This window comes from Perca fluviatilis, chromosome 11, assembly GCF_010015445.1.
Source record: "Perca fluviatilis chromosome 11, GENO_Pfluv_1.0, whole genome shotgun sequence".
NCBI classification, from domain to species: Eukaryota; Metazoa; Chordata; class Actinopteri; order Perciformes; family Percidae; genus Perca; species Perca fluviatilis.
In genome coordinates, this window is record NC_053122.1 from 22480298 (window position 1) to 22495561 (window position 15264).

The window sequence follows — 15264 nt, forward strand, 5'->3', positions numbered from 1 at the left end:
CAGTGGCTATCCATGTGCATCCACAGCTATCTAAAGAAGACTACTATGTGCACTGTTTCACCATGCTGAAAAGAATGCTTTTTTAATTTTTTTATAGCTGTATAGCCTCTAAACACAATTGAGAAGAAAGAGTGATACAAGAACGTGATCTTGGTGTGTTCTATGTCACCATGCATGACCTCCCTTGCACATTAGACAAACAGGAAGACAACCAGGAAACAGAGACGTAAACACAGCACAGTGTGTTCTTATCACCTTCGATACGACAGCCCACCAACCTCACAAAATGCTTGACTTTACTCCTTTTATTTCACAATTTGAAATCATCATGAAACAATGCCCCAAAAAAACACAACAATCATAAATTAGAAAAAAAACACAGTACCACAAACATCAACCAGAGCTAAAAATGTATACATGTGCTGGGCATGTTGATTGTCTCTTCCAGTGTTCATATCTATGACATCTAGAGGATCACTCCAACAGCGATAAACATCCTGATAATAGGCCACTCCAAAGCCCATTAGACTTCCAGATAGGTCCAGAATACTGTAGCATCACACACTGGTGTAATCCTCCAGGCTGAGCAGCAAAATATCTTTATTCAAAAGATCTGATTAGAAACCTCCAATTGGGGTAGATGCCTGTTTTTCCACCCTTTCACCATTGACTTTAGACATCCTGGCAAGCAAGTCACGTAGATCAGCCTCATCGTTGAAGGGGCTGTCCTTATATTCCTTCTGTAGCCATTCTCTGAACTACAGGAAAAGAAAAAAGCATTGTCCTTAAAGAATTAATTGTAAAGAATTTGACAAAATGCTAAATACTGATTTTGCACTGTCTCTATACAGCTATATACATGTCTATCTCTCTCTCGTGCTCCATCTTATCCTCACTCAATTCCTAGGACTGACCTGATCAGCTTGAGTAGTCTCAAACTCCTGGAGCTGGCGCTGAAAGCCCAGGTTGGGGCCAGCACAGGGCCGGACCACCCTCACCGCAGCCAGCGCCTCCTGCCAGCCCAGTCTTGTCACCGTCATGATGTAAGCCACCACCAGGGTGACACTGCGGGATACACCTGCCAAACTGTAAGAAGAGAGGGATGGACAAATGGTATGATGCATGAAATTAAGCTGTTATACTACATGATTAGCATAATTTTTTCTTAATTTCCCCTTGCAGAAATGCCCTTATTATTAGGTCTTATTTTTTACAATTCTTCTCTTGTGAAGCACTTTGTGACTTTGTAAGAGAGGCTATTTTAAATAAACTTTTATTATTATTATTATTATTATTATTATTATTATTATTACTATTATTATTATTATTATTATCATCCCAAGTTTCGAGAAAGCTAAATATTGTGTGACCTGTAAACATTTCCTAAATGTGTAAAACCAGATTCAAAACCAGGTAGGTGACACAGGAAATACCATCCAGACTACAAACAGTGACAGATAGACAGGTAGAATAAGGGGACTGAGGTGTATAAAGTGATAAATACACACCTTAAACACTACATGTCTGAATGAAATTCAATAAGTCAATACGTATAGTAGAGAAACATGTGGCAGTGCAGATCTTATAAATAGCCTCTTGTTCCCCTGTATTTCTGAGAAGAGCTTCTGTCTAACCAAATACAACTTTCTTTGTGAACATATGGTCAGCTACCCCACTACACAAACACAATGTTGTCAGGCTTGCTACTGTACTCGGTTTTGGGAAGTTCAAGAATAGACTTATGCTTATCATTTAATCCCCTCTGTGCAGCAGTTATACATGAGTGCACATGCTGTACTTGGTTGATCTCAGTTTATTTTCCAGCTCTAGATAAACTGCACATTTATATGCAACATGTTTATGATTGTATTATAAAATAGATGGAGGAACGCTATCTAGTTCAGCATCTCTCGTTTTTGTGAGCGAACCTTGCTTCCAGCTTCGAGGTAAAGACACAACAAGCAGTCTTGCTCTCACCAGTGAACGAGGCAGCCTTCTCCTTTGAGGCGGGACTCGTGCATGAACATTATACTTTGTTTAAAGTGTTGAGTCCTGTGGAGCACAAAAACGTTTGTTACAATAGGCTACATTAAAATATTATGAAAACACAGCAAGAACTGCTGTCAGAGCTGTGCTGTTATTTTGTCCTCACTGACACCTTAGAGCTCCTGCATGCATATAAACGTGGATTGGTTGTGTAAACATGAGTTTTTTTTGTACATGCCGTGTGTATGTTTTTTGCAGCTGACTTCATACCCTTTTGTTTCTTATCCTGGATGGATCAGGATGGGGGTGTGTTCATGTCATGATTGAGAGAGTTGGTGTCTTATTTCGCATAACAGGTTTCAAACACCTCACAGTCTGAACCTAAGAGGTATGAGGCCTTGGGCCAGTAAGGGTGACAAGGGTATTAGCGTGCATGTGTGTGTGTGTGTGTGTGTGTGTGTGTGTGTGTGTGTGTGTGTGTGTGTGTGTGTGTGTGAGAGAATGCCCATGTGCAAGTGTGTGTGTGTGTGTTAGTGTGTTAGTGTGTTAGTGTGGGTGTGTGTGTATATGGGGGAGGTATAAATAGCACCAACCATAGTGCTAAAACTGCAGAACTGAGCTGCAAGACTTCCTTCCTGTTAAAAGACCGCCTGATATGTGAATTTGGCCTTAGAAGATTTGTGTTTGAATGTGTCTAAACCAGGGTGTCCCTTGTTGATACATGCACCGCCCTTGACTTTCTTTGTCTTCCCCAGTTTCCCACTTAAAAACAACTGCGTGTTTGTGCATGCTGTGTGCTCATTAATATAAATAAAAAAACATGCACCAAGAGCTGAATCCAGCCGTGTTACTGTGATCTACTCAGAGAATAAGTTCACAGTTAAATAATGAGCTTGTGAAAGCATATCATTTACACGAGCTTGAAGAAAATGAACCTCAGACGCCCACACAGTGCTCTCTCTCTCTCTCTCTCTCTCTGCCTTTCATTGTTCTGTGTTGTGTTGCTGTGCTGCAAATTTTGGTACTTACAGGTTTTGTGTGGGCAGGTCAGCTGCTGAAATGCAGAGATAGGTCATCTCCTGAGGGACAAAGTATTACTAGTTACCTGTCAGCAGTCACTTGCTCAGATGCATTTAACGCAAATCGATAAACCAGCTGGTGATAAACAACCCTGGACATCAACGCTCTTAAGGTTTTATGTGTGTTGCTGATGGCGAACACAGGCTGTGCAATTGTATGTCGAACAATGGAGGCCATTTTAAGCAGATTTGTAATCACACCTGTGCATACCCCTTTTTTTATAAATTACAAAACTGAGAACAAAGCTGCTTTTGTACTTGCAGCTATTAGAGAAACTTTACATCAAAATCAATAACCTAGAAAACAAATAAATAATAAAATAGTGATATCAATTACATTATGAATCAACACTGCACAGTTCACACTGGCTGAAGCAAGAACAACCACCTACTCTAAAACCCACGCAAGCACACATCTCAGCACACCGAACCAACTGTTGTTGACTGGCATGTTTCATGATACTCCAACTATCACATGAGTATGAAACTCGCCTGCTTATTGTCTACTCACTCACTCGGGACTGACAACTGTTTGCTCAAGAGGCAGCATGGCACCTCTTCCAGACCGACCTGACAGACCGGTTTTTGGACCGTGTGAGAGCTCTAATTATGTGCCTGTATTAATACACCAAGAGGGGGCTCAGCCAATCAGATCTGTTCTTTCTCATTTGCTTAATCCTTCTGCTTAAAAGATTAATGAGACATTTACGATGTGCACTATAGGGGCAAATATGTTATATGTATAACTCACCTGGAGGATGGGAGCTGCACTGTCATGAATGGACAGGATGTGTGTGATGTTGTTTCTGGCTAACTGTTCTCGGTCTCTTGCATCTGACACAAACAAATAAGACCAGAAACAATGGGCATGTGCTGTCATATACAAAAACCAGATCAAAATAATAATAATCAAAAAAACAACAACAACACTTAGACAAACCTTTGAAATTCCCCAAGTACAAGTCAGGCAGGACCTAAGGACAGAGATATATGTAAACATGAAGCAGACATGGTCAAAGCATCATTGAAATTGATCAGCAGCTGAGGGAAATGGAAACAGCTGACTCAAATGACACCCTGACAATATGAAGTGATAATTATAAATGATAGGTTCAAATCCGACACATCATGTGACTAGAATAATTAACAAACTAACAGGTAAAACAATCACCATGTTACCCTAAATATTCACAGTTTGACTACTTATGCTAAATTAAAAAGTTTATGTTTATTTCTTTTGAAGGCACGTCTTCTCTTATTGAATAATGGTAAACTAATGAGCGTAACTCTTTTTTTGATCAATCTCAAAGACTCTACTGAAGATGATAGCCTAGTTATACATTTAAAACACCGAGGGCCATTCGTGTGTGTGTTTGTGTGTGTGCAACGCTAGTCGGGTGCAACAGATGAGAATCCTACCTTATTAATGCCATTCCCCATGCTGACAGATCCAGTCTAAAAAATAAAAGTGAAAAGAAATGCCACGCAGTGTTTCCTCGTTGTTTAAAAATGCTTATCCAGCGGCTTGACGCATTCCCAATCCCGCTGTAGGGTGCAAATGGAGCGGCTCCGCGTCCGAGCAAGCCGAGAGCTGCTTCCCAAGCTCCTCGCAATGAATCTTGGGAGTTGTAGTTTGATAATATACGGAGAGCGGCGTTTAGGGATAACACAGGTGTGCTCTTTTGTTAGATATGATGAGAATATGAATAGCCTGTCCCCCAGGCCCGATGACAGCAAACTAAACCCTAAAATAAACTTTTAAAATACAACAGACTGTTACTAGCCTACTACAGTAGGCTACTACACTACTTGTAGCTACTTAGTACTACTACTGACACTACTACAGACTGTTACTAAATGTTACAGACTGTTGTTATATACTAGAGCCAAATTAGCCAACACTACCCTGTGAAAATAGGCTATTATGGGAATACAAGCTATATACACCATAAAGTTAAATAGAATATGTGAAAAAGAATGGGGGCTTTCACTTTCAAACTTTTGAGATTTTTAAGAAATTACCAGTCTTCATGGTCTTTCAAAAAAAGTCAGAAAGATTGTCTTTGTGTTAAACTACATTAGATTTGCCTATCAGTATTCATTACACATGTAGATGACAGTCAGCCTATATGAGATAGCATGCTAAGATTGGGCATGGTTTGAATAAATATACCAATGACATATTTTAAGCTCCTCCGAAGATGGTTTTCAGAGATGGCCATTGCCTCATTGTTGAATAGCAAATAACTTTAGTTAGTAATTAAGTTGGTTAATTTGTGCTTTCCAGCTATAGCCTGGAGAGAGAGAGAGAGTGACTATGGGCTTTTGCTGCAGATATGCAATTCCTTGTTCAGAACACTAATCTCAAATTTCACACCAGAGGAATAGACAAACTAAGTGATTTACTTAACAATATTTGAGAGAAGATTTTCCCCTTTGCCCCAATTTCCTATGCTGATGCATGGTGCTGAATGAGGAAAGGATGTGCACCAAGAACCATCCATTTACACGGGATGGTGAGGTTTGGTCACACTGGCCACACACAGGGTCTCTTCCTTCCTTATACCTTGGATAGTTACCCTTGCCACCATCAGAGCATCATTTGTGACTTGACACCATTGGAAATGGTTTTCCAGACACCACCCTTACCTGAGGGACCTACCAAACACCAGGGGAAGAGCCATTTGTCAGCACCACAGAAAGATACATCCAGAAAACTGCCTCCATTGAGAAGCTTGTCAGATCTCAGGGAAAGAAACAGACAATGAAACAATGAAAATGTCCACCTGGATATGACTCTCCCCTGGGGAGTCTTTCAAAACATGAGGAGTCAGCATATGAGAGAGGGAGCTTAAATGACCCTCTCCTGGGAAAATAAACAACACTAGAGAACATTGGATCATCAATCTCTCCTGAGACGTGGCAGGCTATCCAGGACCTGTGGATCGGTGGCAGCAGGCCAATAATGTTCACCTGTGCCAGTTCCGATGGACCCTGCTGGTTGACTACTTAAGAGTCAGGCATCTGAACAGTAAACTAGTAAGATGCCTGCATGGGGCACGCATTAAGAAGCCAATCAACAGCATAGAAAACTGGTGTTATTACAGAGAAAGAAAGGCACCTGGCATTTATTTACTGATTATCATTGTGTTAATAACATCAACAGGAAGAACAGCTACTCACTGTCCTACATTCACAGCACGTATACACCGCAGGCACCAGTTCGTTTAACTTCCTGGTGATCTGTTGTTGTTCTATGTGGGGCAGTGTGTGACCACCAGACTACAGCTTGAATGGGAGGAGGTCTCTTCCTACTACACAGAGTGCTGCCTCACATGGCATAAATGGCCTTGTTTACCATGGCTGGAGCTGGAAAACATAGAGCTGGTTATCAGTCCACTTCATGCTGATACCCTCTTCCTCCATGACAATACTCCTGTTATTCTGGCCTCAATTAGTCTAAAACAGCCATTGTCTTATAGTTGAATACCTGAAATAACTTGTGCTGTTAGTAATAAAGTTAGAGTGCATGGAAATTTCATTTGTGACTGATGGACCTATAATTTGCCAAAAATATTTGTAAACAACTAATAATGCGTCTTTAATGAAAATGGGTCCAGCCACTTGATCCAGGTCATAGATCATTCATCGAACAATTTAAATTGTGGATGGAAAGTAGTTGTCATGCAAACGCGGGCGTTTTATTCATAGATTTGTCTGTTTAGTATCTGCAACCCTAACAGTGCTCAAAACACTGCAATCAGTCACAGTTGGAACGTTTTCCATATAACCTGTAGATTACCATCAATATATGTAAAACATGTTAACCAGAAAACCAGTAAAGACAGTACAAGACAGGTAAATTATGATATACTGCTTTGTTGTGGCTTTACTGTGCAAAGGAGGAATTTGTAGTGTGGGTGTTCACAGATAGGTTGCCCAAAATGTGCCTAGATGTCATACTTCGCCCACGCTATCAGAGGCTGCAATTCAGGTGGTTTCCCACTCTAGTTTCACATAAATGCTTGTTTTATCAATGGACTTTTTTTTCTTATTCAAGCTGTGCTGCTTTAATTAATAATGATGTGAAATTGTAGTTCCAATATATTATTTATCTTCCTCATTCTTTTTGGTTCTGTAAAAGCTTTGTTCAGATGACAGATGTTTTTTGTCTAGAGGTAAAGACAAGTAGAACAGTGTATCAATATGCACATCAAATTGAAAAGCTACAATTATAGGCAATGCGAGGTTGTTTAGTCTGCGATAATTTAATTCAGCAGTAGATGGCGACAATGCCACACGACCAGATTTACAATGGTCCTGTTTCAGAGGAACATTGGTCTCATAAACTCATTTAAAATTAACAAAGTTGGATAATGCAGGATACTTGATATCGTATCCTGCATTTGTGTTTTGTTATGGAATATGTTTTTTTTAGACTTTTTCAGACACAAACATCTGATGTTGCTAGTCGTCCTGATCTGTTATCGACTTGTGAGGCTGTTTGTAGTTTTTATGTCTCCTGCCAGGTTTCGCTTTTGAACCGTTTTGAACGAGGAAGTACCCAAGCGTTACTTGGATTGTACAGCACTATATTAAGTAAGCTAACCGTTGTACTCCAGTGTTTGTGATATTGATAGCGAATGGGGTGTATACTGTTGTTTGTCGGGTGAAGAGTTTGGTTAACGTGACGAGGGCTAGCTTAGTTTGTGTTGTTGCCGAAACTTTCGTTAACGTTAACATTAACATTAGGCGTTAGCTTACATCTTCAGTCTGTCAAAGTGTTGTAAACGTATTCACGGTTGAGTCGCCGCTTCAGTCATTCAGTTTGTCTACTCGGCATATTTGCATTTGCTGTATTTCACAACATAGCTACAAGTTTTAGCCACTTTCTTATGAGTTTTTTTTGTCTGAGTTGTTGTGCTTTATTGTGACTTTTAACCAGGGATGGCCACCGCGCCGCAGTCACTTCACATGAGATCGACTGATCTCATCAAAAAAGAGGTCCTGGACTACGGAGGATTTGGAGAAGTTTACCTGTGCTATCATGTAACCCTCGGTCAGGTGGTGTTGAAGACCATGTATACAGGCCCTATCCGCACTGAGTAAGTTCTGTTTGTATCCACTGTATGGAGTCTGCTGGGTATTTCCCCTCGCTTGCTTATGGTAACTTGAATCATGTGCCAGAGGGCAGGATACTTCAGGCAGGCTCTCCACACAACTCAGTGAGACTTACTAACGTTAACTGATATAGTTTTGACAGCATGTTATATTATGTGATATTGATGGAAGAATGTTGCCTGTGTAAAATACTTTGCAAGCCTAGTTTGGGTGGGTGGCTTATTACTAGGTATTATAATACTACGGTAATTGGTATTATAGCAAGTGCGCTATGAAAAAGCTTTGTTAAGAACTTCCTATTTTAGACTGACAAGAGAGACGGTTCATTTGAAATGCGGATGTAGGTCCTTTTTTTTCCCCCCCATGGATGTATGTTTTTTTTTCAGTTAACATACCTCGATAACAACTTCTCTGTGGACCCTTTCAGATTCTAATTTCCTATATCCTGTGCACCTAAATCTCTGGTGTACCTCGGGATACACCTCGGGATTTAAAATCTGTACATCACTGTATGGAAGTCATTTGAATTATTTGTATGTAGGATAACATTTAGGCATTGATTTCTGTGGCACTAAAATGTAGGTTAGTTGCACAGCTTGTCTGAATCATTGTAACTTATGGCAGAAACACTGAATTTTATGACATTGACCCAGACACTGTATTTAATATGGATCACATCATGACTGATATCTGATTCATCAAAAAAAAAACAAGTAGTATCATCATCGGTGCATCCCTTTGACTCAAAATGATGCTATTCCACTTGTCTGGCAGATATTCAGTTCTCACTATTTTTTTCTATACTTTCCAGGGAGAATAAAAGGTCGCTGCTGGAGGAGGGAAACATCATGGCAAGCCTGAACCATGAACGAGTGGTCAAATTGCTGGGTGTGATCATGGAAGATAGAGACTGCTCACTAGTTATGGAACTCCTCCCCAGAGGCAACCTGTCGGTCATGCTAGAGACGGTGAGCCAGTTTAATAACTGTAGTCATATTGAAAAGGGAAAGATTCCGAATTAATGTCTGTAACTCCAGTAGTTCCACTAGATTTCATCCATAGTTTGCTGCCTTAAATAACTCATGCTATTTTTACACAAATGAAGTACTAATACACTAAATCTTTCCCAGGTCCCAGTGCCAATATCCATCAAAGGCAGAATCATCTTAGAGATTTTGGAAGGGATGGTGTATCTTACAGAAAGAAATGTCATACACAAGGACATCAAGCCAGAAAACATTTTAGTGGACAAGGATTTTCACATCAAGGTATATTACACACCATAATGTCCGCAACACTGCTTTAAACTCCCATATTTAATATAAAAATGCAACGTTTCGACCCAGCTGGGTCTTCAAATGCCTGAAGAAGACCCAGCTGGGTGGCGATTGCATTATATTAAATATGGGAGTTTAAAGCAGTGTTGCGGACATTATATTATTTTCGTTTTAAGTATTTTCATTTGTCCTGCACCTGCCAGAAGGTGGGATGTGCACACAGTTACTTTTATAAATATTACACACCATGACACATTTCTGATTCGGACAGCAAGCATTGGCATGGCAATCCAAGTATTCTTTCCCCCTCTTTGTCTTCTAGATTGCAGACCTTGGCCTGGCAACCTGTCAGACATGGAGCAAACTCACAAAGGAGGAGTCTCGCAGGAAGAGTTGTTTAGGTCGATCAGCAGGGGTGAGAGGTGCTGGCACACTGAGCTACATGGCCCCTGAGCACCTGGAGAGTATACATACACCCTCTACTGAGAAGTCTGACGTCTACAGCTTTGCAATTGTGGTTTGGGTCATCCTCACAAGGGAAGAGCCATATGCAAGTGAGTTGCATGTTCAAGTCGTAATAACAAGAGACATGTTCCCCATGAATAATCAAATGGTGATGCACTGTTTTAGATTAATAACTCCTAACTACATTAGGTAAACTTCATGCAGACAACCAAAGTGTCTTTTCTATGTCCAGATGCAAGAAGTGAAGAACAAATCAGCCAGTGTGTCCGAAACGGCGACCGACCTGCAGAGAACCTTATTCCAGACGACACGCCTGGAGAGATAATTCAGCTCATGAAGAGGTGCTGGGATCACAACCCGCTGCAACGGCCAACATTTAAAGGTGTGTGTGTGTGTGTGTGTGTGTGTGTGTGTGTGTGTGTGTGTGTGTGTGTGTGTGTGTGTGTGTGTGTGTGTGTGTGTGTGTGTGTGTGTGTGTGTGTGTGTGTGTGTGTGTGTGTGTGTGTGTGTGTGTGGCATAAAGTCAAATGTGATCACAAATAAAGCAGTTTTTTATAGGATTCAAGGCTTGATTTTATTTTAACATTTTATTTAATGTCTCTTAGTTACTCCGCAGCTAATATGCACATTTAAGATACAAATATGATCTTGTTGTAACATTGTTATAATATCGCTGCTGTTGAGTGAAAAGAATATTTAAAATGGTCCTTTAGATTTGAAATACACAGGAAGTTCTTAACATTTTCTGATGCTAGGAACATTTTCAGCTGTTCTTGAGTTTTTGTCACTATTTTGTACAGGCATGTAAACTTGAATTTCAAGCTCAGTTTATTATATGGCTCTTCTTCTCATCCTTTCCCTCCCTATTCCTGTTCTTGCAGAGGGCTACGACTTCTTCTTTCCTATTTACATGGCAACGCTTGAACCACACGTAGAGGAAGATTTACTTGATCTGAGGGTAAATATATTTTCTTTTTTAACTGAATGTGGTAACACTAAGAAGTAGATTTGAAGTTAAAGTAAAGCTGATGAAAGCCGATGAAAGTATTTAAATTCTTGATTCTCTGTGTGATTTTTTTATTTATTTTTTTATTAGAAATTATATGAAGGCCCAGATGACCTTGTTGAGAAGATGAAATCTTTATCAATCTCCCAGTTTTTTTTTTCGGCAGGTGAGCACTGTTGGTAATCCTGGCTTAAATATACTGTACACACTCTAATGTCCACTTTTGCAGGCTGTATTACTAAATAATCAGAAAGCTAGAGAAATTTTGAAAAGGATTGAGTAGCTTTATTGCTTTAACTTCTCTCCTTACCTTGCAGATTGCCCAGCTCCTTTAGTGAGTTCAGACAGAAGTGTACCTGTGCCAGTTGAAGCCAGTATTGAGGACATGCATGACATCCAATATGAGCCACCTGTGGAGTCTATTCAGACAGACGCCAAGGCAGCCAAGCCCCCTTCAGCTTTGGAGGAGAAACTGGGTCGGGAGCTTCAGTACCACAAACATGGTAGCTATAACTGTGAGCCTGACGTTGCCAACAGCTACCATCCCAAAAACTTAAATCCTTTCCTGCATAACCACTTCAGCCCTGCAGATCACGCTATCAGGCAACAAGAACAAGACAGACCCTCTAATGCATCCTCTGTCCATTCCTGGACAAAAGCTGAACCGGTGCAGCCCACCAGCCAGGAAGAGGCTTGGTATCGCCCTACTGCTGGTCTCTATGACTCCATGAACTCTTCCACACCTACTCCATCCCACTTTCCAATGTCTTCCAGCAGCCCGTCTCTATCACAATTTAACCAGCAACATCCACATTCCCACTATGAACGCCAGCAGTCCTGGCCAGCGTACCCAGTGTCTGATACATCTGCTCCTGACATCAGTCCTGGGCGTCTCCTGACCTCTTCCAAGAACGGCTTAAATCACGATCCAGGTACGATGCAAACCTGTTCTTTTTTTGATGGAGCATTTCTTCAGTAAATTCTACATTTAGTTGCCCGACGTGTTCACAGCTGCTTATGTTACCTTTGGCTGGCGTGTTGGAGAGATGTTTGCTGTGGTTAAGTGTTCTTGCTTTGTGCTTGTTCCAGGATCTCTTTACATTCAAAATGCCAGCGGGATCCAGATTGGGAACAGCAACATGATGAGCATCAGAAGTTACGATCCCTCCAACTGTTCTCTACTTTCTAACGCCTCAGCTAACTCTCCCATCGAAGAAGCCATTCTGAAATATGGTAAACCATAACATTTCTTTCATGTAACAGCTGTGATAGTTTGTCTGTACACTTTTTGTTGTTGCAAGTAACAACCTCTTATATTATTGATTCATCTGCAGATTTTGTTTTTGTTTGTTTATTTATTTTTGCTGTAAAATGTCAAAAGAAAGTGGAAAAATGCATCCCAAAACATGAAGGAATCCAGTTTGCTATTTGCCAATTTGAGAAAGAGAGAAGCATCAAATCCTCACATTGGGGTAGCTTAAATCAGAGAATGGAAAAATGACCAAAACGAATAAAGGATTTTGAAAAAAATAATTGCAAATTATTTTTGTCCATCAACTAATCGATTAATCCAGTAATTGTTTCCGCTCTAGTGGTTATTTATAAGTAGTTAACACATTGAAAGGTAAAGTAAATAATGTAGTATGCAGTTTTGGGTGGCAGGTAGGATGAGCAGTGCAGACACAACAAATAGTCTGTGACAATTTCTCATTAGAGTTGCCCTAATAGATGTATCTTTTCTGTCATTCAGAGGACCATGCTGTGACCGAGGAGCACCTTGATCTGCTGAGCGACAACATCGGAGGCAAATGGAAGCGTTGCGCGCGGCGACTAGGTCTGACCAGTGTAGAAATAGAGACCATTGAACATGACTGTTTCCGGGATGGCCTTCCAGAGATGGTGCACCAGATGCTGGATCGTTGGAAAATGAAGGAGGGAAGTGTCGGCTGCACAATCGGGAAGCTTTGTCGTGCTCTGAAAGGCAACATAAAGGTAGACGTCATCCAGAAAATATTGGACATCTGCAGTTCTTCATCTTAGATCTGATAAATGGTCTACCTCATTCCCTCTTAAGTGACTTTCTGCCTATGATGGGGGAAAAAAATACTGTTTGCAGCATTTAAAGGCTGCCTTTTAACCAAAACCAAAAAAGCATATTCATTTTGGTTTTTATTTGCAATGGGTTTGAAATATATTCCTTGTCGCTGCCGAATACAATTGAATGTAGAATGTTGTTTGTGTTGCTCAAAGCTTTGAAAATTAGATCATTAGATTAGAACATCAACAGCTAAACCCAATTGTATCTTTCCAGAAAATGTATCTTTGTTACTCATAAGAACCTCAGAGCTCACTGTCTGACTTTTTCTACCAAACATCTTATGAGCAGTAGAGACGAACACGGTCAGGGTTCAGGATTTTCTAATCTAGCTAGCGTTTCAAAATAATTTTTTATTTTTTTTATTTACCATGAAGTAATAATTACCTAAAGGATTAGTCTTCCTTATTCATGTGTCAGATGATATATTGTAGCTGAACTGTTACAAAAGTAATATTCTTAATACAATCATTGTCAAGTATGTAAGTTTTTCAGAAATAATTCTCTGCATGATTGTGGGATGGGAAAGCCATTGAGTTTGTGCACGGTTGCTGTGGCTTTAACTGAATAATGAATACAAGATAGGTTTCTCACCATTTAAACATTAGATTGTCTGTCTTGGAGATGTGTTCATGTCTTGTTTCATTACAAAATTCATTGTCACTTTCTGTACTGGGTCTCACAGTTGCAATGTAGTTCTCACTACACAATAGACTTACGTCCAACATCACACAAAAAACAGCATCGCCCTGTTCTCTCCCAAACCTGGATCTAAATTTATTTTAAAGCCATTTAGATTTTTTGAATAAACTGTGTGTACATATGTGTCTAAAATTTCAAAATAAGTGTATTTCATGTATTTCATAGATTGCACTTCACACCTTGAGCTAAAATTGTTTCTAGTTTAGTATTTCATTGGTTATCCCCTGCAACTAGTTATTGGATGTCAATATAATAAAAACATATACAGGGTTGAGATTAGACACCACTACATCCAGAATATAGCTGTTTCCCAATTCCAGACTACATCCTAAATCTAAGATAGTGTTGAGAATGAAGTAAAAAAAAAAAAAAGACCCCATAAGTGTTTGACTTTTGACTTTGCTCTTGATGAAATTTCCAAAGAAATGGAAAGGTTCACACAGCTGGAGAGAAAACTAACAATGTGAATACTCCAGAAAACATGAACCCCATATACCTGTACACAATGATAACATTAAATCCCCAAATTAGACTCTTGGCAGCTCTGCATATACTAAGACAATACTTTGAAAACAATTTCTTACATGGCAGTATATTGTATAATGTGGATATTTGTTCCTAGAGTTTAGACAGCTTAAATAGCTGTGTGTTTGTCTAGATTATCAGCTTTTACTCCCCCCAAATACACCTGACAGGGAGACTGATTTTCCCTTTTGTCATTGAAAAGACTGTTAAACCCACATGTATTGGTCTACAGATGTGATGATAGTATGCATTTGCAAATCAAACCGCCACTGCTGTTCCTTTTCACCTGGTGAGTTTAATAATCTCTTCACTAAACACAAGGATATTAATCCTTCCATGCCATAAATGATTATTGATAAGGTCTTGGGATACAAATGTGAACAGGCTTTCTAGTTTCTTAACAGTAATTACATCTATTTATCAGATTCAGGGATGCTGTGAAAATGGCACCCTGTTGATCGAAAGATCAAATCTAATTAGGTACCTTGTTATAATCGTGCCTTGCAACTAAGAAATTGGTAAAACCACAGTAGTCTAATTAAAATAGATGAAAAAGCAGTAGGCACATGGGATAAGCAGATATGAGGGTAACAATTCTGTGACTGGTAGAGAAACTGAAACAATAGTTGGAGTTGTCAATGATTTGTTCCTGATGAATTGCCTTAATCCAATTCCAGTCATGTTTACTGGACACAATGGATTTACATGCAACAATTACAGACAACATGAACTTAATAGTCTTTCTCCACTAAAGAATGTATCTACTGCTGCATATTTGGGTTGTGTCAATTGTTTGTTTCATGTGTCTTTCTTCCCTTTTCCTCTATTGTAGTGACATCAGTATATACAATATCCTAAAGAAACATTCAATTTTCATGAATAACACAAAGAATGACTTGGAGTTCACATAATACAGGTCGATAGACAACATTGTGCAGTGCCATATTAATGGTATTATGCAGCATAGTACATACTGTAGATAATTGATCAAGCACCATACACTATATA

The 15264-nt window shown here is 39.7% G+C and overlaps 2 protein-coding genes across 2 annotated transcripts; one reads left to right on the forward strand and one right to left on the reverse strand.

Moving 5' to 3' along the window:
- Positions 1 to 290: 290 nt before the first annotated feature.
- On the reverse strand, positions 291 to 4674 carry dusp22b (dual specificity phosphatase 22b). The gene is made up of 7 exons (XM_039816280.1): positions 4485 to 4674; positions 4006 to 4039; positions 3817 to 3899; positions 3016 to 3065; positions 1978 to 2052; positions 915 to 1086; positions 291 to 758 (listed from the first exon to the last, which is right to left on the reverse strand). Exons 1-7 carry the CDS (start codon positions 4503 to 4505, stop codon positions 618 to 620), a joined length of 576 nt encoding a protein of 191 aa, XP_039672214.1. The 5' UTR covers positions 4506 to 4674; the 3' UTR covers positions 291 to 617.
- Positions 4675 to 7539: 2865 nt separating this feature from the next.
- On the forward strand, positions 7540 to 15028 carry ripk1l (receptor (TNFRSF)-interacting serine-threonine kinase 1, like). Its single transcript, XM_039814973.1, has 11 exons — positions 7540 to 7664; positions 8011 to 8170; positions 8998 to 9154; positions 9317 to 9454; positions 9786 to 10017; positions 10161 to 10310; positions 10810 to 10886; positions 11025 to 11100; positions 11252 to 11866; positions 12024 to 12167; positions 12685 to 15028. Exons 2-11 carry the CDS (start codon positions 8013 to 8015, stop codon positions 12972 to 12974), a joined length of 2037 nt encoding a protein of 678 aa, XP_039670907.1. The 5' UTR covers positions 7540 to 7664; positions 8011 to 8012; the 3' UTR covers positions 12975 to 15028.
- Positions 15029 to 15264: the final 236 nt, after the last annotated feature.